At 54.2% G+C, this 23,702-nt stretch overlaps 2 protein-coding genes across 21 annotated transcripts in view; one reads left to right on the plus strand and one right to left on the minus strand.

Moving 5' to 3' along the window:
* Window positions 1-23,702, minus strand: part of DOCK6 (dedicator of cytokinesis 6) — a 63,486-nt gene that overhangs the window by 20,037 nt on the left and 19,747 nt on the right. For 6 of the 18 annotated variants that reach the window (XM_077977266.1, XM_028838704.2, XM_028838703.2 and 3 more), the window contains exons 14-28: window positions 22,944-23,106; window positions 18,560-18,677; window positions 18,418-18,488; window positions 18,012-18,150; window positions 17,823-17,924; window positions 17,159-17,245; window positions 16,728-16,959; window positions 15,986-16,147; window positions 12,615-12,778; window positions 11,127-11,231; window positions 7,931-8,023; window positions 7,572-7,667; window positions 6,015-6,155; window positions 287-400; window positions 29-199 (exon numbers count right to left, since the gene is read on the minus strand). In XM_077977266.1, the coding sequence (XP_077833392.1) occupies window positions 29-199; window positions 287-400; window positions 6,015-6,155; window positions 7,572-7,667; window positions 7,931-8,023; window positions 11,127-11,231; window positions 12,615-12,778; window positions 15,986-16,147; window positions 16,728-16,959; window positions 17,159-17,245; window positions 17,823-17,924; window positions 18,012-18,150; window positions 18,418-18,488; window positions 18,560-18,677; window positions 22,944-23,106 (1,958 nt within the window). The remainder of the gene's footprint in view (window positions 1-28; window positions 200-286; window positions 401-6,014; window positions 6,156-7,571; window positions 7,668-7,930; window positions 8,024-11,126; window positions 11,232-12,614; window positions 12,779-15,985; window positions 16,148-16,727; window positions 16,960-17,158; window positions 17,246-17,822; window positions 17,925-18,011; window positions 18,151-18,417; window positions 18,489-18,559; window positions 18,678-22,943; window positions 23,107-23,702) is intronic. The other 12 variants (XM_028838706.2, XM_077977267.1, XM_028838705.2 and 9 more) reach the window with 3 other exon arrangements.
* Window positions 17,235-23,607, plus strand: ANGPTL8 (angiopoietin like 8). 3 transcript variants are annotated; one of them, XM_077977451.1, is made up of 5 exons: window positions 17,235-17,334; window positions 20,369-20,533; window positions 20,734-20,895; window positions 22,340-22,449; window positions 22,556-22,839. In XM_077977451.1, the coding sequence occupies exons 3-5, from the start codon at window positions 20,734-20,736 to the stop codon at window positions 22,581-22,583; spliced, it is 300 nt and encodes a 99-aa protein (XP_077833577.1). In that variant the 5' UTR covers window positions 17,235-17,334; window positions 20,369-20,533; the 3' UTR covers window positions 22,584-22,839. The 3 variants fall into 3 exon arrangements, with proteins under 3 accessions (XP_077833577.1, XP_077833576.1, XP_014978417.1); XM_077977450.1 differs by lacking the exons at window positions 17,235-17,334; window positions 22,556-22,839 and adding an exon at window positions 23,473-23,607 and having other exon boundaries at window positions 20,157-20,533; XM_015122931.3 differs by lacking the exon at window positions 17,235-17,334 and having other exon boundaries at window positions 20,164-20,533.

The following is a 23,702-nucleotide window of genomic DNA, read 5'->3' on the forward strand; positions in this document are numbered from 1 at the left end:
AGAGGAGGCAGAAGTGAAGCCAGCCCACCTGGGACGTGGTGGAGGACACAGAGGGGGAGGGCGAGGCTGGGGGCGACAGGGGGCAGCAGGGGAGGTTGAGGGTCACGTAGTGCTCGTGGCTGCATAGGATGCGAGTGAATTCCATGCGCAGGGTCAGCAGGGCCGCTGGATTAGGGGACGACTGGAGCCGCGTGGCCACCTGCAGGAGAGGGGTGGCCAGCAGTGATGTCAACATTGCTCCGCCTTCCATCCATGCCATGTACACCCTGCCCACGCCCACTCCTACCTGCTTGTAGTGGGCCCGGACCAGGCTGAAGACAAAGCCCCGGTCCACCAGGGACAGAAGGTCACTGAGGAAGAAGGCCAGGCTGGCGTTGAGGCGCTCGGCCAGCTCCACATCCTGAGGACACAGGGGCCTGTCAACCCACACAGCCATACCTCCTCCCCAAACCTCAGCCCCCACAGGGGCTTGGGTTTTTTTTTTTTGAGACAGAGTCTTGCTCTCTTGCCCAGGCTAGAGTGCAGTGGCACAATCTCGGCTCACTGCAAGCTGCGCCTCCCAGGTTCACGCCATTCTCCTGCTTCAGCCTCCCGAGTAGCTGGGACTACAGCCGCCTGCCACCACGCCCGGCTAATTTTTTTGTATTTTTTAGTAGAGATGGGGTTTCATCAAGTTAGCCAGGATGGTCTCGATCTCCTGACCTCGTGATCCGCCCGTCTCGGCCTCCCAAAGTGCTGGGATTGCAGGCGCGAGCCACTGCACCCGGCCAGGGGCTTGACTCTTACCAGAGTCAAGATCATCTGCCACACCTAGGAGCTGCATCACTGCCCCAAAGCCTTTGTCTCTGGGCTGTGGTGACCCTGGGACTTCCTGGTTGCCCTCCTCAGGCTGCCTTCCTCTCCCATGCTCCTTAAGACACCAAGGCAGATATGGGCTGACTCCCCGCAAGATCCTCTCGCCCTCTCTGTCCAGAGTTCAGAGCTGGGGAGAGACCATTTCCCAGCCTCCCGTGCAGTGGAATCACATGACCAATTCTGGCCAATGGAATTTGAGGGGAAAGTGAGGTGGCCACTTACATGGCAGAAGCAGGTGGGTGCTGGGGAACTGCCAGGGCCAGGCCCACACAGTGATGTCTCCATAACCTACTTAATGCTCAGAAATAAGCTTTGGTTATTTAAATCACTTGTGACTGTGTTGAAGCGAGTTAGCCTCTGCCCTAACTGATCAACTCCCAACATCATTTATTTTTATTTTAATTAATTAATTAATTTATTTATTTATTTTTTGAGACGGAGTCTCACTCTGTTGCCCAGGCTAGAGTGCAGTGGCACGATCTCGGCTCACTGCAACTTCTGCCTCCCAGGTTCAAGCAATTCTGCCTCAGCTTCCCCAGTAGCTTGAATTACAGACACCCACCACCACGGCTGGCTAATTTTTGTATTAGTAAAGACGGGGTTTTGTCATGTTGGTCAGGCTGGTCTTGAACTCCTGACCTCAGGTGATCCACCTGCCTTGGCTTCCCAAAGTGCTGGGATTACAGGCGTGAGATACCACACCCAGCCTCTCAGCACCATTTAATGTGAGCTTTACTGAGCATCTACTCTGTGCCAGGCCCTGTGAATGAGGCAGATGCCATCCCCGCTGCGTGTCCAACTCAGTCCAGTGTGTGTGGGGGGTGGGGGGGCAGGGAGACACAAAATAAACAAGAATTTCAGATAGTCAGATAGTTCTATGTGCTTCAAAGACAATATTAGATTGGTGCAAAAGTAATTGCAGTTTTGCAATTACTTTCAATGGCAAAAACCATAATTATTTTCTTTTTTTTTTTTTTTTTGAGAGAGTCTTGCTCTGTCGCCCAGGCTGTAGTGCAATGGTGTAATCTTGGCTCACTGCAGCCTCTGCCTCCCGGGTTCAAGCGATTCTCCTGCTTCAGCCTCCTGAGTAGCTGGGATTATAGGCATGCGCCACCACCCCTGGCTAATTTTTGCATTTTTTTTTTTTTTTTTTTTTTTTTGAGGCGGAGTTTCGCTCTGTCCCCCAGGCTGGAGTGCAGTGGCGCGATCTCGGCTCACTGCAAGCTCCGCCTCCCGGGTTCCCGCCATTCTCCTGCCTCAGCCTCCCGAGTAGCTGGGACTACAGGCGCCGCCACCACGCCCGGCTAATTTTTTTGTATTTTTAGTGGAGACGGGGTTTCATTGTGTTAGCCAGGATGGTCTCGATCTCCTGACCTCGTGATCCGCCCGCCTCGGCCTCCCAAAGTGCTGGGATTACAGGCTTGAGCCACCGCGCCCGGCCAATTTTTGCATTTTTAGTAAAGACGGGGTTTCACCATGTTGGTCAGGCTGGTCTCGAATTCCTGACCTCAGGTGATCTGCCCTCCTTGGCCTCCCAAAGTGCTGGGATTACAGGTGTGAGCCAACATGCCTGGCCTGTAATTACTTGTCACCAACCTTAACAGACTGGGGTGACATTTTCAGAGATACTGAAGGATAACAAAGAGCCATGGGGAGAATGGCATCCTGGGTAAAGGGAACAGTCAGTGCAAAGGCCCTGAGGCAGGATGTGCCTGGCAAGCCTGGGGAACACTGAGGTGGCTGATGTGGGCCCAAGGCTCAGCTGGTACTTGTTCTGCCCTCGTACTCTCTTGAGCCACTCTGAGACCTCACAAGTTAGCCTCAGCGGCCGTCAAATCCCTGCAACCCAGCCAGGCATGGTGGCTTATGCCTGTAATCCTAGCACTTTAGGAGGCCGAGGAGGGCGGATCACAGGGTCAGGAGTTTGAGACCAGCCTGGCCAATATGGTGAAACCCCACCTCTACTAAAAATACAAAAAATTAGCTGGGCATGGTGGCATGCACCTGTAGTCCCAGCTACTCGGGAGGCTGAGCCAGGAGAATCGCTTGAACCCAGGAGGCGGAGGTTGCAATGAGCAGAGATTGTGCCACTGTACTCCAGCCTGGGCAACAAAACAAGACTCTGTCTCAAAAAAAAACAAAAACAAAAAAATTAGCCGGGCATGGTGGCACATCCCAGTAGTCCCAGCTACTCAAGAGGCTGAGGCAGGAGAATTGCTTGAACCCGGGAGGCAGAGGTTGCAGTGAGCCAAGATTATGCCATTGCGCTCCAGCCTGGGGGACAGAGCGAGACTCCATCTCAAAAAAAAAAGTGGATCATCACGGGCATTGTCTTCTCTGGATCTCTTTCTTGGGGTAGTTTCCTCACCATCTGGATCAGCCCCTGGGAATGTCAGTCTTTGGGAAGGCTCCAGTGAGACAAGGCCAGAACCTCTGAGACCAGCTTGGAGGACATATGCGATTGTGCAAGGGTTGGCCTGGGCCAGAATGCCATTTCAAAAATCTGGAAAGTTCTCATCAAATCCAGAGGTCCCATTTCTCCTTAGAAACCAGGCCATCTCCTGGCATGGGTAACATAGCAAGACCCCATCTCTACAAAAAAAAAAAAAAAAATTAGGTGGTTATGGTAGCATGCACCGGTAGCCTCAGCTACTCTGGAGGCTGAGGTGGGAGGATTGCTTCAGGCCAGGAGTTTGAGGCTGCAGTGAGCCTCATATCATGCCACCACACTCTAGTCTGGACAATAGAGCAAGACTGTGTCTCAAACAAAAACAAATATAAAAACAAAAACAAAACCACACACAAAAAACTCCCAGACAATCTGGCCAGGCATGGAGGCTCATGCTTGTAATCCCGGCACTTTGGGAAGCCAAGGTGGGAGGAGCCCTTGATCTCAGGAGTTGGAGACCAGTCTGGGCAACATAGTGAGACCCTGACTCTACTTAAAAAATAAATAAATAAATAACCAATTATGGTGGCTTGTGCCTCTGGTCACAGCTACTTGGGAGGCTGAGGAGGGAGGATCCCTTGAGCCCAGGAGGTCGAGGCTACAGTGAACTATGATCACACCACTGCACTCCAGCCTGGGCAACAGAGCAAGACCCTATCTCCAAACAAAAACAGCCGGCCGGGTGCGGTGTCTCACGCCTGTAATCCCAGCACTTTGGGAGGCTGAGGCAGGCGGATCACGAGGTCAGGAGATCGAGACCGTCCTGGCTAACACGGTAAAACCCCATCTCTACTAAAAATGCAAAAAATTAGCCAGGTGTGGCGGCGGGCGCCTGTAGTCCCAGCTACTTGGGAGGCTCAGGCAGGAGAATGTCATGAACCCAGGAGGCGGCGCTTGCAGTGAGCCGGGATTGCACCACTGCACTCCAGCCTGGGCGACTGAGCAAGACTCCATCTCAAAAAAAAAAAAAAAAAAAAAAACCCACAAACAAACAAAAAAAACAGCCCATCTGGCCATAGCTGAGCCACATTTCTGCAGGGTTTCTGTTGGCTGGATTGAGTGATGGTCACCCCTGTTAGGTGGGACATCTGCCCTCTGCTCTACCATAAGCGCCACTTTCCTAGCTGAAACTGGTATTGACAGTGAGGGGTCAGGAGCTGGTGGCTCAGATTCAAAAACCTCATTCTGCCCCTTCTCAGTCATATGGTACAAGGTTAAGCTACTCATTCATTTGATGCCTCAGTTTTCCCATCAGTAAAATGGAGATAACAATAATACTAACTTCATGGGTTGTTGTGAAAATTTAATGATACGATCCAAGGCCAGGAGCAGTGGTTCAAGCCTGTAATCCCAGCACTTTGGGAGGCCGAGGCGGGCGGATCACCCAAGGTTAGGAGTTCCAGACCAGCCAGGCCAACATGGAGAAACCCTGTCTCTACTAAAAATACAAAATTAGCCAGGTGTGGTGGCACATGCCTGTAATCCCAGCTACTTGGGAGGCTGAGGCAGGAGAATTGCCTGAACCTGGGAGGCGGAGGTTGCAGTGAGCCAAGATCGCGCCACTGCACTCCAGCCTGGGCAACAAAAGCGAAACTCCGTCTCAAAACAAACAAACAAACAAAAAAAAGATGTCCATATAAAGTGCTTAGATACATAGTAAGTGCTCAATAAATGCTCGATATTATTACTCTTATGATTAGTATTACCTGCCTAGCCCCCGAGGGCACTGGAATTGGTAATCCAGGGCCTGAACAAGTCCACTGTCAGGGTCTCCGAACATCAACATCCATTTATTGAGCACTTGCTGTATACTCTGACTGTGCTAAGGGCTAATGGATCTGCCCTGTCACTTCCCTGCTCTCATCAACCCTCATTTCCTTCCTCATTCACTACAATCTAGCCATCCTTACTGCTCTCCTGGTAGCCCAAGCATGGTCTTGCCCCAGGGCCTTTGCACCTGCTATTCTCCCTGCCTGGAATGTTCCTTCCCCAGACGTTGCATGGAATGATCTCTCACTTTCTTCAAGTCTCCCCTTAAAAGCGAGGGTAAGGATTTGGGTCTGTTTTGTTTCTTGTTATGTTGCTACACCCAGCACAGGGCTGTGCACACCAGAGGCACTCAAGAAACAATGAATGAATGGATCCACCCAGCAAAGGGGATTCCCAGTCTTTTTTTTTTTTTTTTTTTTTTTGAGACGGAGTCTGGCTCTGTCACCCAGGCTGGAGTGCAGTGGCGCGATCTCAGCTCACTGCAAGCTCCGCCTCCCGGGTTTACGCCATTCACCTGCCTCAGCCTCCCGAGTAGCTGGGACTACAGGTGCCCGCCACCTCGCCCGGCTAGTTTTTTGTATTTTTTAGTAGAGACGGGGTTTCACCGTGTTGGCCAGGATGGTCTCGATCTCCTGACCTCGTGATCCGCCCGTCTCGGCCTCCCAAAGTGCTGGGATTACAGGCTTGAGCCACCGCGCCCGGCCGGGATTCCCAGTCTTACAGGCAGGAGGCACTGGGCAGGATTGGCGCCCCCACCTGGCTGGCTCGCTGTGCACACCAGAGGCACTCAAGAAACAGACAATGAATGAACAGATCCACCCAGCAAAGCAGATTCCTGGTCTTACAGCCAGGAAGCACTGGGCAGGGTTGGCGCCCCCACCTGGCTGGCTCTATGTCCTCCCTCAGGTTTCTTCCCACATTGAGACCCTGCATCTCCCACCTTGTGGACACGGGTGATGACCTCCAGGCCCACAGAGCCCACCAGGGCAGTGATGTCGTCCAGGAAGCGCCCAGGGAAGCGCAGCTTGCGGGGTGTGTCTAGTCGCTGGCCAAGAAGCAGGTGCAGTGCCATACTCTTCACCTGGGGGTGGAGTGAGAGGGCTGTGGGTGGGGCTTGAAGGGCTGTGGGTGGGGCTTGAAGCGCTGTAGGTGGGGCTTGAAAGGCTGTGGGTGGAGGAGGCTTGACAGAAGGGGTGGGGCTTTAGTAGCAAGGGAGGTGGGCTGAAGGTAGGTTTGAGCCCTGTAGCTGCAGGTAGAAGTTGGGGCCTGAGGGATGTAGATGGGGTTTGTGACCTATGGGTGGGGCTTGAGAAAGCCATGGGCAGATCCTGTGAGCATCCCAGGCCGAGTGTAGAGAACGGGAAGGCTGAGAGGGTGTGGGAGGGGCTTATGCAGGTCTCCCCAGGGCAAAGTCCAGAGGTGGGACAAAGGGTGGGGCTTGAGGCACTGGATTTGAAGGGAGCTTTACTGGAGGTCCAGAGGGGATGGGGCCAGCAGGCCCTGGGAAGGGGGCTTCAAAGAACCTATTGAAGAGTTTTAGGGATGTCTCTACCTTGATCAGACAGCTTTCCCTCTTTTTTTTTTTTTGAGATGGAGTCTTGCTCTGTCGCCCAGGCTGGTGTGCAGTGGGCATGATCTTGATCACTGCAACCTCTGCCTACTGGGTTCAAGTGATTCTCCTGCCTCTGTCTCCCATGTAGCTGGGATCACAGACACATGCTACCACGCCCGGCTAACTTTTGTATTGTTAGTAGAGATGGGGTTTCACCACATTGGCCAGGTTGGTCTCAAACTCCTGACCTCAGGTGATCCACCCGCCTCGGCCTCCCAAAGTGCTGGGATTACAGGCGTGAGCCCCTGTGCCCAGCCACAGCTTTCCCTCTCTATCCAGGAATATCTCTTGCAGGATGGAGGTCTCCTCTCTAGGTGAGGGTCTCTTAATGGTTTCTCTCCTTAAACAGTCTCATGGGGAAGGGAGGCTCTCTCTAAAGGGGGTTTCAGGTACAGTCTCTCCACGGAGACACCACCTTAAGTGCTTCTTACCTCCCTAGGTGGGGGGTCTCTTGGGGCCATTTCTCAAATATCTCAGGTGCAATCTCAGGGGGCTTCTCTCCTTTTTTTTATTTTTTCTTTTTTTTTTTTTGAGTCTTGCTCTGTTGCCCAGGCTGGAGTGCAGTGGCGCAATCTCGGCTCACTGCAAGCTCCGCCTCCTGGGTTCATGCCATTCTCCTGCTTCAGCCTCCCAAGTAGCTGGGACTACAGGTGCCCGCCACCACGCCTGGTTAATGTTTTTGTATTTTTAGTAGAGACGGGGTTTCACCATGTTAGCCAGGATGGTCTCGATCTCCTGACCTCATGATCCACCCGCCTCGGCCTCCCAAAGTGCTGGGATTACAGGCATGAGCCACTGCGCCTGGCCAGGGGGCATCTCTCTTTAAAAAAGGAAGGGGCTCCCTTGGGGGTCTCTTGCCACCAGGCAGGGAGGCGGGGGTCTCACCATGAGCTGGAAGAAGAACCAGGCGTGCTGGAGGATGGCCTCGCGTACGGCACTGCTGCTGACCACCCACTGCAGAGCCAGCTCCTCGTGAAGCAGCTGGGGACAGAGGCAGGGGTCACAGAGTGCAAGGTGCCACCCCTTCCCGCACCCCCTCTGGAGGGCATGCCAGGGGAGGGTGCAGCCGGAGGGCTCGGGGTTAGTGCAGCAGGAGCCAAGCAGGAGGAGAGGGGTAAGAGGAGTAGACGTGCCCTTTCCCTGGGCTCACCAGACCCCCTTGGGCTCTGGATGGGGGAGGAGCACTGGACCCCTTTGCTGGGGGCCAGGACAAAAATGAAGTCATCCACCCTTCCCCCCACTACCTTCTGTACAGTGGGTCTCGGCTGGGTGGCTGGTGGGGCTGAGGAGGAACCCTCGAGGTAGGAGGAGGCTCGGCTAGAGGCGCGGTCGATGGCCTATGATGGGATGTGATGGTGAGGAGAGGGTTAGTGTGGATGAGGTGAAGGGGTACGTGGTTGGAGGAAAGACGTGTCCATGCAGACAGGGATGGGGGAAAAGAGGTGGGTCGGTGTGAATATAGAGAAAGAAATGCTTCCACATGGATGGGTCAGGGCCATGGACAGGCAGTAGGGGCAGGCAGGAAAGAGAGATGGGTCAGCGTGGGTGGGGAGGGGAGGCTGGTTGGCATGGCCAGGGTGCTGTGGGAGTAGACAGAGCAGTGGAGGCAGGGACAAATAAAAGAGTAGCTGGAGAGAGCTGGGTGAGTCAAGATCAAGGTGTGCGGGTATGGGAGAAGAACGTGAGGCTGGGTGGGGTGGCTCAACACCTGTTATCCCAGCACTTTGGGAGGCTGGGGCAGAAGGACTGCTCGAACCCAGGAGTTTAAGACCAGCCTGGGCAACATAGTAAGATAATGACTCTACTAAGAAAAAAAAAATACATAGGCCGGGCGCGGTGGCTCAAGCCTGTAATCCCAGCACTTTGGGAGGCCGAGACGGGCGGATCACGAGGTCAGGAGATCGAGACCATCCTGGCTAACACAATGAAACCCCGTCTCCACTAAAAATACAAAAAAATTAGCCGGGCGTGGTGGCGGCGCCTGTAGTCCCAGCTACTCGGGAGGCTGAGGTAGGAAAATGGCGGGAACCTGGGAGGTGGAGCTTGCAGTGAGCCGAGATCACGCCACTGCACTCCAGCCTGGGCGACAGAGCGAGACTCCGTCTCAAAAAAAAAAAAAAAAAAAAAATACATATATATATATATGGCTGGGCCTGGTGGCGTGTGCCGGTAGTCCCAGCTGCTCGGGAGGCCAAAGCAGGAGGATTGCTTGACCCTGGGACTTGGAGGTTGCAGCGAGCTATGATGGTACCACTGCACTCTAGCTTGGGTGACAGAGCAAGACTCCGTCTCAAAAAAAAAAGGAATGCTGTAATCCCAGCACTTTGGGAGGCTGAGGCAGTTGGGTCATGAGGTCAGGAGATCGAGAACATCCTGGCCAACATGCCAACATGTTGAATCCCCGTCTCTACTAAAACTACAAAAATTAGCCAAGCATGGTGGCAGGCACCTGTAATTCCAGCTACTTGGGAGGCTGAGGCAGGAGAATCGCTTGAACCCAGGAGGCAGAGGTTGCAGTGAGCCGAGATTACACCATTGCACTCCAGCCTAGGTGACAAAAGCGAGACTCTGTCTCCAAAAAAAAAAAAAAAAAAAAAAAAAAAAAAAAAGAATGTGATAGAGGAGGTGAGAATAACAATGAAAACACGGTACGGCAGTGACACAGCAGTGCGAACACAATAGGCAGAAGGAGTGTGGATGGAGCAGGACCGAGAACACACGAAGGCTGGGAATGGGTGCGTGGTGTGTGGGGTGAAGGCAGAGGAGATGAAATCAGTGTAGACAGCAAGAATGTGTGTGGCCAGAGAAGGTGAGAGTGAGTGTGGACGAGGTGTAGAGTATGACCGAGTCAGTGAGTCTAGAGGACAGAGAGGAGGACGCAGAGGTGCAGGAGGGTGCGTGTGGACAGAGGAGGTTAAACACAAGATGGGGAAGGAGGAGAAAGACAAGGCAGAAAGATAAGGACAGAGGAGGTGAGATGTTGATGAGGTGCCAGGAATAGCAGAGACAGTCCAAGGGTCCAGGCCTGGCCCTGCCCAAGCCTGGCTTGGGCCTTAGTATCCCCATCTGTGAAATGGGTATGGGCAGAGGAGTTCAAGCTCCACTCTTGCTTCCTCCTTCGCTGGTTGGGAGGCGAGGCTGCTCGCAGGAAGAGGAGGTCTGATGACAGAGCTGACCCAACCCCGGGACCTACTCTGACAATTGAGGGCTCTCCAGCTACCCCAGTCCCAGCCATGCCCTGGCAACTCACTGTGCACCACGAGGGCCTTCCATTGAAAAGGCCCAGCCTCAGTGTTACCAGATTTCCAGATTCCCAACAATCCAAGGAAATGACTGCCCTAAGGCCCCCCTGCTTGTTCTGCTAACAGTCCCCTGGGCCTGTCATAGGGTACAGGTTGCTTTGGTGATGGGCACGAGCTGGAAGAGGCCCTAGGGCCAAGTGTGTAAGGAAGCAAGCCCTGTGGCCTGCTCTCTGTGTGTACAGTCCTCTGACCTTGGTCCCAATATTTGTACATGCCTTTCCCTCTTCCTGCAACACCCACACCCACCCACCCTTCCCTAGCTGACTCTATCTCACCCTTCAGGTCCCAGCAAACGATGTCACCCCCCGGAGAAGCCCCCAAGACCACCCAGAGAGAAGCTGGTATTCGGTTGCTACTTGCTTCCTTTCCACGCTGTGTGATCATACACTTAACGCATTTGTTTGATCCATGTCTATTTCCGCAACTAGTTAGAAGCTCAGGGTCAAGGCCAGACCAAGAATCTATCATCCCAACAAAATCCCACTGCAATGCCCTCAGCCCTAACTCAAGCACAGGCTCAGGACTGCTGGGGGAGCACCATATTTTGAGTCCAAACTGCATCTGAAAAATTGGAGTGTTATCTTCATTTTACAAATGCAGAAACCGAGGCTCGGGAAGATGCATCCAATTGCTCAGAGCATGGGGTGAGCTCATAGCAGAGATAGGACCTGAACCCAGGTCTGTTTGGAGGCAAAGCCCTTCACTACACCAGGTACCTGGAAAGAGGCAGGGTAAGTAAGGGGAGCTCTTTGTCTTAAACGGGATAGGGGAGCCGAGAGGTTCCGGTCCAGCCCTTTGAGAATCCCATGATCTGGGTGGATTAAAGGGAGGTGAATAGGCCATGCAGGGCAGTGAGGTTATGGGTGACTGGATTTGCACTTCATTTGCATGCTATTTGCATATCATCCCTGTGCCTTCTGTCTCCATCTGAGACTGTGGCCTATGTGGCAGCAAAAGGCCAGTTAAGATGACCCAGCGATGCCTAAACACAGACTTCACAGCCCCACACAAAGGCAGGAGAGGGGTCTGCCACCTCCTTCAGGCAGCCCCCTTAGGTTAGTCAGATGCAGCCAGGAAGGTGGGAGGAGCTCATGCTGAGGTGGTGTCACACAAGTGCAGGGACAGGTAGGAAGGGCACCTGTCTGGGGTCGGCCCCACAGTAAGGGGGCGCCCGCCGCAGCACAGCCTTACTGCCTCCTGGAGCATAAGCGGAATTCACCCAGGAGTGTGAGCGATCGATGCCCTGGAGATACACGGAGAAGTGCTAGCATCCCCAGTGGAGGGCAGGGAAAGCAGCATGAAATACCAAGCGTGGACATGGTTCTGGACCATACATGTGCCCACGTATGTATCATCATACGTCCTGAAAATTCTGAAAAATGTGCCCACGTATGTATCATCATATGTCCTGAAAATCCTGAAAAATGTGCATATGTATGTAGGTCCATTGGGTGCATGCCTATACATACTTGTGTATGTGGGTCCATGGGTGCATGCATACACACCCCTGTACGTCTGTGCATGGGGTGCATGTGTATACACACCCGTATACGTATATGCATGAGGTGAATATGGACCCGTGTACATACAGGCACAGGGTGACTGTGTATATGCACCTGCGTAAGTAGAGGCATGGGGTGAATGTGTATATGCACCCGTGTCTGTATATGCATGGGGCGAACATGTATATGCACCCGGGTCTGTATATGCATGGGGCGAACGTGTATATGCACCCGGGTCTGTATATGCATGGGGCGGAACTGTATATGCACCTGTGTCTGTGTATGCGTGGGGCAAACGTGTATATGCACCCGGGTCTGTATATGCATGGGGCGAAAGTGTATATGCACCCGGGTCTGTATATGCATGGGGCGAACGTGTATATGCGTGGGGCAAACATGTATATGCATGGGGCAAACATGTATATGCATGGGGCGAACGTGTATATGCACCCGGGTCTGTATATGCGTGGGGCGAACGTGTATGTGCACCCGGGTCTATATATGCGTGGGGCGAACGTGTATATGCACCTGGGTCTGTATATGCGTGGGGCGAACGTGTATATACACCCAGGTCTGTATATGCGTTATGTGTGGGGTGAATGTGTATATGCACCTGTGTACATATATGCATGGGGTGAATGGTGTATATACACTTGTGTCCACACATTCATGGGGTGAACATATATATGTGCCCGTGTATATATATGCATACGGTGAACGTGCCCATGTTCCTGTGTAGGTATATGCAAGTGAGGGGTGAATGTGTATATGCACCTGTGGACATACATGCATGGGGTGAATGTGTATATGCACCTGTGTAGGCATATGCATGAAGTGAATGTGTATATGCACCTGCTACACTAGGTACATATTGCTCTTTGTTCAGCCACGCCAAGCTCTGCCATCGTCCTCGGGTCAGTCATGGAGTACAGAGCTCAGTACCAAGTCTGATCCATACCCCACAACCTGCGACAGCCCAGCCCAACTCTGCTGCCCAGAGTTAAGCCTTCATCCATGTTGTCGTCTCTGTTGTTTCCCATGTTTCATCAGCAGAGATTCTTTGCCCACCCACACGGCAGCTACAACCACTAAGCCTGGAGATTCCAGGGCCCCCGTTGCCCTACCTTGCTGGCCAGGATGCGGGAAACCTCGTCATCCACAGAGCCAGGGGCCACGGCGAGGTCGGGGTTGCTGCTGCTGATGCTTTTGGAACGCGCCAGGTAGAGGCTTATGGGGCGACCAGAGCCACGGGCCAGTGTGGCAGCCTGCACTGTCACTGGAGGGGCCCCTGAGGATGGAGTGAATAGGGTCAACCACCCACCCACCTGATGTGATGCCTCCCAGTCCCTTCCTACTTAGCTAATCTTTGCAAAATCACTTTCCTTCTCTGACCTTCCAAATTCCTCATCTATAAAATAAGTATAATGACTGCCGCCTCACAGAGATTTGGGGGGCATTGAAAAACTGAGAATAGGCCAGGTACAGTGGCTCATGCCTATAATCCCAGCACTTTGGGAGGGCAAGCCAGGAGGATCACTTGAGCCCAAGAGTTCAAGCCCAGCCCAGCCAACATAGCAAGACTCTGTCCCTACAAAAAAATTAATGATGGCCGGGCGCGGTGGCTCAAGCCTGTAATCCCAGCACTTTGGGAGGCCGAGACGGGCGGATCACGAGGTCAGGAGATCGAGACCATCCTGGCTAAAACGGTGAAACCCCGTCTCTACTAAAAAATACAAAAAACTAGCCGGGTGAGGCGGCGGGCGCCTGTAGTCCCAGCTACTCGGGAGGCTGAGGCAGGAGAATGGCGTGAACCCGGGAGGCGGAGCTTGCAGTGAGCTGAGATCCGGCCACTGCACTCCAGCCTGGGCAACAGAGCAAGACTCCGTCTCAAAAAAAAAAAAAAAAAAAATTAATGAAAAAATTAGCCGGGCATGGCAGTGCACACCTGTGGTTCCGGTTACTTGGAGAGGCTGAGGCAACAGGATTACTTTTTTTTTTTTTTTTTTGAGATGGAGTCTCGCTCTGCCGCCCGGGCTGGAGTGCAGTGGCCGGATCTCAGCTTACTGCAAGCTCCGCCTCCCGGGTTTTCGCCATTCTCCTGCCTCAGCCTCCCGATTAGCTGGGACTAGAGGCGCCCGCCGCCTCGCCCGGCTATTTTTTTGTATTTTTTAGTAGAGACAGGGTTTCACTGTGTTAGCCAGGATGGTCTCGATCTCCTGACCTCGTGATCCGCCCGTCTCGGCCTCCCAAAGTGCAAGGATTACAGGCTTGAGCCACTGCGCCCAGCCAGCAACAGGATTACTTGAGCCCAGCAGTTTAAGGCAGCAGTGAGTTATGATCGTGACACTGCACTCTAGCCTGGCCGACAGAGTAAGACCCTGACTGTTCCTTTTTTGTTTTGAGAGAGTTTCGCTCTTGTCACCCAAGCTGGAGTGCCATGGCGTGAACTCAGCTCACTGCAACCTCTGCCTCCTGGGTTTAAGCAATTCTCCTGCCTCAGCCTCCTGAGTAGCTAGGATTACAAGCATGCACCACCATGCCCACCTATTTTTTTTTTTTTTTTTTTTTTAATGAGACAGAGTCTTGCTCTGTAACCAGGCTGGAGTGCAGTAGGGCGATCTCGGCTCACTGCGACCTCTGCCTCCGGGGTTCATGTGATTCTCCTGCCTCAGCCTCCCGAGTAGCTGGGACTACAGGTATGCGCCACCATGCCCAGCTCATTTTTGCATTTTTAGTAGAAACAGGGTTTCACCATGTTGGCCAGGATGGTCTCGATGTGTTGACCTCGTGATCTGCCTGCCTCAGCCTCCAAAAGTGCTGGGATTACAGGCATTAGCCACTGCACCCGGCCTAATTTTTGTATTTTTAGTAGAGACAGGGTTTCACCATGTTGGCCAGGCTGGTCTCAAACTCCTGACCTCAGGTGATCCGCCCGCCTCAGCCTCCCAAAGTGCTGGGATTACAGCTGTGAGTCACCACGCCTGGCCAACCCCAACTCTTAAAAAAAAAAAAAAAAGAAAAAAGAAAAAAGAAAAAAACCTTGAGAATAATGCCTGACACATAGGGGTTGGTGTTTATTTGGCAAATTAAAAAAAAAAAAAAAAAATCCAACTCTGTAGAGGGATTACCATTTTGTGCTAACCATTTTGTGTGGATTATGATGTCATTTACTATGACCAGCGCCCCCATGAGGTGGGTACTATTTTTTTTTTTTTTTTTTTTTTTTTTTTGAGACGGAGTCTCGCTGTGTCTCCCAGGCTGGAGTGCAGTGGCGTGATCTCGGCTCACTGCAAGCTCCGCCTCCCGGGTTCACGCCATTCTCCCGCCTCAGCCTCCCAAGTAGCTGAGACTACAGGCGCCCACCACCACGCCCGGCTAGTTTTTTGTATTTTTAGTAGAGACGGGGTTTCACCATGTTAACCAGGATAGTCTCGATCTCCTGACCTCGTGATCCACCCGCCTCGGCCTCCCAAAGTGCTGGGATTACAGGCTTGAGCCACCGCGCCCGGTCCGGAGGTGGGTACTATTATTACTGCTGTTTTGCAAAAGGAAAAACAGGCTCAGAGAAGTGACGTCACAAGCTCAAGGTCACAGAGATTGTAGGTGGCAGGGCCAGGATTCGCATCCAGGTGGTCCAGCTTCAGTCCCCACTCCAAGCTACTGAAGAGGCTTGCTGACTGACTAAATCATTTTCCAGCCAAGCAAACAGAAACCACAGCCCAAGGATGGGGCAAAAGTGGGCAAGACATTATCTCTGTTGCAAGTTGCTCAAACCAGCCAAGGCCCGTGAGGCCTCAGGGCCTTTGCACATGCTATTCTCACTACTTGGATGCTCTTCTCCCAGATCTTTCTTTCCTTTTTTTTTTTTTTTTGAAACAGGGTCTTGCTCTGTAGCCCAGGCTGGAGTGCAGTGGTGTGATCTCAGCTCACTGCAACCTCCATTCCCCACGTTCAAGTGATTCTTCTGCCTCAGCCTCCTGAGTAGCTGGGGCTATAGGCGTGTGCCACCACACCTGGCTAATTTTTTTTTTGAGACGGAGTTTCACTCTGTCACCCAGGCTGGAGTGCGGTGGCATGATCTTGGCTCACTGCAACCTCCGCCTCCCGGGTTCAAATGATTCGGCCCCCCTAGTAGCTGGGATTATAGGCACCTACCACCACACCTGGCTAATTTTTGTATTTTTAGTAGAGACGGAGTTTCACCACTTTGGCCAGGCTGGTCTTGAACTCCTGACCCCCTGAAGTGATCCACCTGCCTTGGCCTCCTAAAGTGCTGGAATTATAGGCATAAGCCACTGTGCCTGGCCCCAGCTAATTTTTGTATTTTTAGTAGAAACAGGGTTTCATCATGTTGGCCAGGTTGATCTCGATCTCCTGACCTCAAATGATCCATCCACCTCGGCCTCCCAAAGTCCTGGGATTACAAGTGTGAGCCACCGCACCCAGCCTCTTCTCCTAGATATTTCTTGTCTCCCAGGGATTTCTACGAACTCACCATCCGGAAGGCTGGGCTCAGTGCCAGGCAGGCGAAATGCGTAGTGGATGTAGGCAGCCAGCTGTGGGCAGTGACCGCGGGCATCCTGGGCTGCCTCCAGGCTCCGGTGGACAAGGCTGACTACGTGGGCCATTGCTTCAAAGGCTCCACGGCCCAGGTTCACTGCCGGGCAAAGCAGAGGTCAAGTTCCAGGGCCCAAGGCCTCTCACCTCCCCGCCCACTTTCCAAATATAAAGACATCAGGATTCGAGGGATCATGTGCTCATTAAAGGGTCACAGATTTTTTTTTTTTTAGATGGATTTTTGCTCTTGTTGCCCTGGCTGGAATGCAGTGGCATGATCTTGGCTCACTGAAACCTCTGCCTCTCAGGTTCAAGCAGTTCTCCTGCCTCAGCCTCCCGAGTAGCTGGGATTACAGGCACGTGCCACCACGCCCAACTAATTTTGTATTTTTAGTAGAGACGGGGTTTCTCCATGTTGGTCAGGCTGGTCTTGAACTCCTGACCTCAGGTGATCTGCCCGCCTCGGCCTCCCACAGTGCTGGGATGACAGGCGTGAGCCGCCGTGCCCAGCCAAAGGGTCACAGAAGACCTTCTCTGGGTGTAGGGGACTGGGGGTCATTTATCAGATGAGACAAATGGCCAGAGAGGTAAATGGACCTATAGAAGTTCCCTCAGGACCTCAGGACTGAGGAGCCATGTGCTGGATGGGGAAACTGAGGTCTGAGGCCACATCCGCTTACCAATCTGGCCACTGATGATCGGGGGCCTGACGACCAGACGCACGAGCTTGTCCAGCACGTGGTGGGAGAAGGCCACGAGGGGTTCGGGGCTGGCCAGGCGCAGTGCTGCAAGACTGGCCCGCAGCTCCTGCTCCACGTTGCCCTCGCTCAGCACAGCGTCCTTGAGCCGGAATGGGAAGGCCCCCTCCTCCAGGACATGCACCAGGGTGAAGAACTTGTCCAGGTGGGGGTCCTGGGTAGGGACGTGGAGTGAGCAGGGTGGGGCCCCAGGGGACGAAGACCACCCCCGCCTGAAAGCTGGGCCCAGCTGACCAAAGTCACGTCCAAGGCCCGAGGCCAGACCTCCCCAGCCAGCGGCAACTGTTACTCAATCCTAGGGCAGGCAAGAGGGGAGCAGGGCAGGACTCTTGGGTTCCCGCCCTACCCCGTACCTGGGGGTGCACAGAGGACACGGCCGTGAGCTCCACACTGAACACGCCCTTGTGACCGTCCACCCAGCGCATGCCCGGCAGCGCCACCTGTGGGAGGGAGGCACCGGGTGGGCACTGGTCAGCCCTCCCCGACTGATCAGGTCACCCAGCGTCCCCAGCCATTGCGACACTGTGGCGTGAGTATAGCCCGGTCTGGGGGTGCAACCAAGCACCCTGACTCCAGCCCTGGTCCCAGTAGACTGAGGGGGTCCACTGGGCAGGCTGGAAAACCCACATGCCAAGGAGGGGGACAGAGAACGGAGACACAGGGTGAATGAACACTCATTGAGTAGGTCAGGAAACAGGATAGGAGGATTTGAGGCCTCGAGTCATTAATGATGGTGCATTCATGGGGAATGATAAGGTACTGCGGGGGCAGGGGACAGTGATCAGGAAGGCAGGCAGGGTGCTAAAGTGGGAATGGAGCAGAGAGGCAATGGGAATCTTTGGGGAGGACAGGTAGGACACAGAGAGGCATTAATAGGGGGATAATGAGCTACACAGGGGCCCTGGAGGCACCAGTAGAGGCCAACAAGCCTCCCAGGATTGAAAGGAAGGAAGGCAGGTGACTCGGGAGTGCTTCTGGGGAGAGTGCATTGGCAGGCAGGCGCTCCGGGGCACATACATCGGGTGTGAGCACGGAATAGCTGGGCGGCGGCTGGTCCACGGACACTGGGAGACAGAAGGGGCCGGTCCTCAGGCGCCCATGCTGCAGCAGTGGGATCCACTGGGGAGAGGCTGGAGGTCAGGTCTGCGGCCAGGCTTGGGGACGAGGAGGGCTCAGGGGGAGGGAGGGAGGGAGGGGACGGCTCACAGTAAAGCCCACGGGCGTCTCCAGGGCAGTGCCCGGCCGGGGCTGGCAGCTGACGTGGTAGAAGGTGAACAGCAGGTGATGGTTCTCTGTCACGCAGGCTGGAAGATGCAGCTTGAACTCCTCATAGAATTCAGGGGACCTGGGAGAATCAGGCTGGGGATCTGATGGGGGCTGGGCTCCCCACTGTCTGCCCCATCACCTCTGCCATGCCACACCTGCATTGCTGCTGGGCCTCACTGTCTCTGCTCTCTGCCTCAACTTCCCTCATTAGCACTCTGGGAGCCTCTACCTCTCTTCTTCTTCCTGCCCCCTGTCTTCTCATCGATGCTGCCCTATGTGTATATATAAGGGACATCCTCCTATCCCCATGAGTGCCCCCGAGTTCCTCACGTGTCCCCCTACATACTTGTTATGGTAGACCACCGGTGTGAAGGCCTCGCGGGTAAATTCACTGCAGCTGGACTTGCCAAAGATGACCTGGCGGAGTGGATGCATGAGGAACCCATGGGGGATGCCCTCCCCTCCTTCCCTGGGGTGCAGTCACTGACCGGCAGGGCCTGGCTGGGGTCCTCGCCTGTCATGTACTGCACTCGCACGGCAAGGTTGCGCACGGAGCCCTGGCGGCTGCTGAAGTTGAGGCTGTGCGGGTACACGTACAGCAGGTTCCTGTCGGGGGCAGGATGGGGGTGTCAGAGGAACAGGGCCCCTGAAGGTGCACATATGAGGCTGGGGTGATGGGACAAGGCTGGCTGGGAGCACAGACAGTCCGGGAAGAGTGGGTCATGAGGCTGGGGCATTCAGGGCCAGGTATCAGGCAGGAGATAGGACAGAGGGCAGAAGGTGGAGGACAAGTGAGTACCCTCAAAGCACGGATTGGGAACAGCGTGGTAGAGGGTGGGAACACAGAAAGACATCGGAGGCACTCGTGGACACAGTGACACACAGAAGGCAGAGAAGAACGAAGCACTTGGGGCCAGAGTTCCAAGGTGGCTCAGGTGGCCAGTGGTCAAGCCTAAGCCCCACCCAAGGGCCTGACTGCCCTTCCCCTAGGAGGTCACTAGAATTATGTGGCCTATTTCTCAGGTGCGGAAACTGAGGCCAGAGTCAGAGTCCTGCCCCCTTCCCCCAGGGGCAACTCTGTGCAAGCCTTGACCTCTCTCTGGCCTCAGTTTCCCTGTGTGTATAATGGGCACTTCAGGCCTTCCAGCTGAGCCTTTGTAACGATACTGATGATGATAAATAACAACAATGACAATAATTGCACCAAACACTATTACTACAACAATACAATAATTGCACCTACTGTGTGCCAGGCTCTGTTCTAAGCACTCAACATGAAATCACTCATTTACTTCTCACAAGTAGCTCATGAGGCAGGACTAACATCACCACCATTTTACAGAAAGGGAAACTGAGGTACTTGCACAATCTGCCAGGGAGTAAAATGGCAGTCAGTGGTGATCTGGGTATATGCAGGTCTTGGAGATGAGGCTGTGTGACCTTGGGAGAGTCTCTGCCACCTGCACCTGCCCCCTTGGCTACTAACCAGGCCAATAAAAGCTCTCAATGCTTATAAAATCTTCACTATTGGCCGGGCATGGTGGCTCAAGCCTGTAATCCCAGCACTTTGGGAGGCCGAGACGGGCGGATCACGAGGTCAGGAGATCGAGACCATCCTGGCTAACATGGTGAAACCCCGTCTCTACTAAAAAATACAAAAAACTAGCCGGGCGAGGTGGCGGGCGCCTGTAGTCCCAGCTACTCGGGAGGCTAAGGCAGGAGAATGGCGTAAACCCGGGAGGTGGAGCTTGCAGTGAGCTGAGATTCAGCCACTGCACTCCAGCCTGGGCAACAGAGCGAGACTCCGTCTCAAAAAAAAAAAAAAAAAAAAAAAATCTTCACTATTATTACCATCATCATTGCGATGCCTATTCATAGATGGAGAAACAGGCTCAGCATGGTGAGTCTCAGGAACTCCCAGCGGGGTCTGGGGCCCATCCTTTCCCAATGCCCCCCACCCACACCGGGCCCTGAGCCCCAGGAAGCGTGATCCCGGCGTGGCCCAGCCGGACATTCGCATGATGCAACTATCGCACCACCGCCAGGCCCTTGTGCAATGTGGGGCACCCGGCTGGCCAGTTAACGATTGACTGGGGATCAGTGGGGGTGTGAGACATAAAAGGCTTCAGTGGCGGTGCTGTGGCTACACACTCAGACCCTCAGTCATGCTAGTGCCTGCTCTGTGCCTGCTGTGGGCCCTGGCAATGGTGATCCAGCCTGCCTCAGCGGCCCCCGTGGGCAGCCCAGAACTGGCAGAGCATGAGGAGCTGACCCTGCTCTTCCACGGGACCCTGCAGCTGGGCCAGGCCCTCAATGGTGTGTACAAGACCACGGAGGGACGGCTGACAAAGGCCAGGAACAGCCTGGGTCTCTATGGCCGCACAGTGGAACTCCTGGGGCAGGAGGTCAGCCGGGGCCGGGATGCAGCCCAGGAACTTCGGGCAAGCCTGTTGGAGACTCAGGTGGGCACCGCAGCTGCGACACTGTGGGGTGGCCAGGAGTTCGAAGAGGAGTTCATGTCTAGGGTAACCAACCATCCTGGTTTGCCCAGGACTGAGGGGATTCCTGGGATACAAGATTTTCAGCAATAAACTCAGGCAAATCCTTAGGTACACAAAGATGAGTTGGTCATCCTACTAGTGACCCCCTGTTTATTAAGCAGATGGAGGAGGATATTCTGCAGCTGAAGGCAGAGGCCATAGCCGAGGTGCTGGAGGAGGTGGCCCAGGCACAGAAGGTGCTACAGGACAGCGTGCGGCGGCTAGAAGTCCAGCTGAGGAGCGCCTGGCTGGGCCCTGCCTACCAAGAATTTGAGGTCTTAAAGGTAAGGGGCTCCCCCAGCCCTAGCAGGCTGAGACCCTGATCCCCGGCCAGAACTCGCTTCTGCACCTAAGTCCCAAAGACCTCCCAGATCAGCCTCCCAGCTCTGTGGCCTCTACTCTGCATATCCCCAGACAAAAACCAAGTCCTTTTGTGTGCCTCAGTTTTCCATTTGCAAATAAGGGCAATACCTGGTGTCTCACAGTAGGGCCAGGTACTCAATGCAGGTGAAATATTCAGCATGGGGCGGGCACACAGTTGGCGCTCAATAAATTCTTTTTTTTTTTTTTTTTTTTTGAGACGGAGTCTCGCTATGTCGCCCAGGGTGGAGTGCAGTGGCCGGATCTCAGCTCACTGCAAGCTCCGCCTCCCGGGTTTTTATGCCATTCTCCTGCCTCAGCCTCCCGAGTAGCCGGGACTACAGGCGCCCACCACCTCGCCCGGCTAGTTTTTTGTATTTTTTAGTAGAGACGGGGTTTCACCGTGTTAGCCAGGATGGTCTCGAACTCCTGACCTCGTGATCCGCCCGTCTCGGCCTCCCAAAGTGCTGGGATTACAGGCTTGAGCCACCGCGCCCGGCCTTTTTTTTTTTTTTTAATCAGACAGAGTCTCACTGTCACCCAGGTTGGAATACGGTGGCATGATCTTGGCTCACTGCAACCTCCACCTCCTGGGTTCAAGTGATTCTCCTGCTTTAGCCTCCAGAGTAGCTGGAATTACAGGTGCGCCAGCTAATTTTTGTATTTTTAGTAGAGATGGCATTTCACCATTTTGGCCAGGCTGGTCTCAAACTCCTGACCTCAAGGGATCTGCCTACCTTGGTTTCCCAAAGTGGTGGGATTACAGGTGTGAGCACCTGGCCAATAAATTCTTACTACTAGAGAAGCTAGTAATATTTTGTAAGCACCCAATAAGTACCCAGCACTGTTCTATGCCCTTTAATAATCCATACAATGGCCGGGCTTGGTGGCTCACATCTGTAATCCCAGCACTTTGGGAGGCTGAGGCGGGTGGATCACTTAAGGTCAGGAGTTGGAGACCAGCCTGGCCAACACGGTGAAACCCCGTCTCTACTAAAAATACAAAAAATTAGCTGGGCCTGGTGGCACGTGACTGTAGTTCCAGCTACTCAGGAGGCTTAGGTAGGAGAATTGCTTGAACCCGGGAGGCGGAGGTTGCAGTGAGCTAAGATCATGTCACTGCATTCCAGCCTGGGTGACAGAGCGAGACTTTGTCTCAAAAAAAAAAAAAAAAAATCCATACGATGTTTATCACCTCCCCATGAAGTGAGTCCTATTTTATCCCCATTGTACAGATGGAGAAACTGAGGCCAAAGAGCATTGCTGACTTGCTGGGTCACACAGATACAATAGGGGGGCCAGGGCAGGGGGTCAGGAGATGGGAGGTGAGGTGGCCGTCAGCTGAGGTTTCCATTCTGACCCCCACAGGCTCACGCTGACAAGCAGAGCCACATCCTGTGGGCCCTCACAGGCCACGTGCAGCGGCAGAGGCGGGAGATGGTGGCACAGCAGCATCGGCTGCGACAGATCCAGGAGAGGTGAGCCTGGCGGGGGTTTGGGAGGCAGGGCAGTTGGATGGGGGGGTGCACAGGGCAGCTGAAAAGGGGCCCCCTCACCTGGGATGAGCCACATCTCCCTCCCCAGAATCCACAAAGCGGCGCTCCCAGCCTGAATCTGCCTGGATGGAACTGAGGACCAACCATGCTGCAAGGAACACTTCCACGCCCCATGAGGCCCCTGAACAGGGAGGAGCTGCCTGTTCACTGGGATCAGCCAGGGCGCCCGGCCCCACTTCTGAGCACAGAGCAGAGACAGACGCAGGCAGGGACAAAGGCAGAGGACGTAGCCCCATTGGGGAGGGGTGGAGGAAGGATGTGTACCCTTTCATACCTACACACCCCCCTTATTAAAGCAGAGTCGTGGCATCTTACCCAGGGTGTCTGTGTGTGTCCTCGGCTTAGGGAGACCCACACCCAGCATGATGTACGAATACCTCACAGTCAAGTGCCCAGCTGGGCCCCAGATGCCGTACCTATAGCTGGTATGGGGGGCGTAGACTTCGCGAGCAGGGAACTCCAGGATCTCCTTGGTGGGCCGGCCCCTGGGGTCCGGGTAGGGCTTGATATGAAGCAGCTCGGGGGAGAGGCAGAAGTGGGGATTTTCCGGAGCTGGAGAAATGTCGATCTTGAGCTGGGCTGGGAAGGGAAGAACCGGTTTGCACCTGCCCGGGAGCCTCCCGGCCCAGTCCACCCTGTCTGGGCTGTGGAGTCAGGGCAGGCTCTCCCACGATGTTCTCTGCGGACGGGGGGCTGTGTCCCTCAGGTGCCAAGTCCAGAGATTGCCCTCAACTCTGCTGTCTCTCATCCTACAGTTTGTTTTTGTTTTTGTTTTTCTTTTTAAGTGGAATCGGGCTCTGTGGCCCAGGCTGGAGTGCAGTGGGGCGATCTTGGCTCACTGCAACCTCTGCCTCCCCAGTTCAAGTGATTCTCCTGCCTCAGCCTCCCAGGTAGCTGGGATTACAGGTGTGTGCCACCACACCAGGTGAATTTTTGTATTTTTAGTAGAGACGGAGTTTCACCGTGTTGGCCAGGCTGGTCTCAAACTCCTGACCTCAAGTGATCTGCCCACCTCGGCCTCCCAAAGTGCTGGGATTACAGGTATGAGCCGCTGCACCTGGCCCCCAGGCTGGTCTTGAGCTCCTGCACTCAAACGATCTTCCTCCTGCCTCAGTATCCCAAAGTATTGGGGTTACAGGCTTGAGCCACTGCACCCCAGCCTTACCCCTACATTT

The sequence above is a fragment of the Macaca mulatta genome, chromosome 19, assembly GCF_049350105.2.
Source record: "Macaca mulatta isolate MMU2019108-1 chromosome 19, T2T-MMU8v2.0, whole genome shotgun sequence".
Lineage (NCBI taxonomy): Eukaryota > Metazoa > Chordata > Mammalia > Primates > Cercopithecidae > Macaca > Macaca mulatta.

Bases quoted from the DNA above. Each gene is read 5' to 3' on its own strand.
- ANGPTL8 (XM_077977450.1), top strand. From the start codon at position 20,237: ATGCTAGTGCCTGCTCTGTGCCTGCTGTGGGCCCTGGCAATGGTGATC. The intron at 20,534-20,733 runs GTGGGCACCGCA...TTTATTAAGCAG, and splicing joins CAAGCCTGTTGGAGACTCAG to ATGGAGGAGGATATTCTGCA. The intron at 22,450-23,472 runs GTGAGCCTGGCG...TTGTATTTTTAG, and splicing joins CTGCGACAGATCCAGGAGAG to TAGAGACGGAGTTTCACCGT.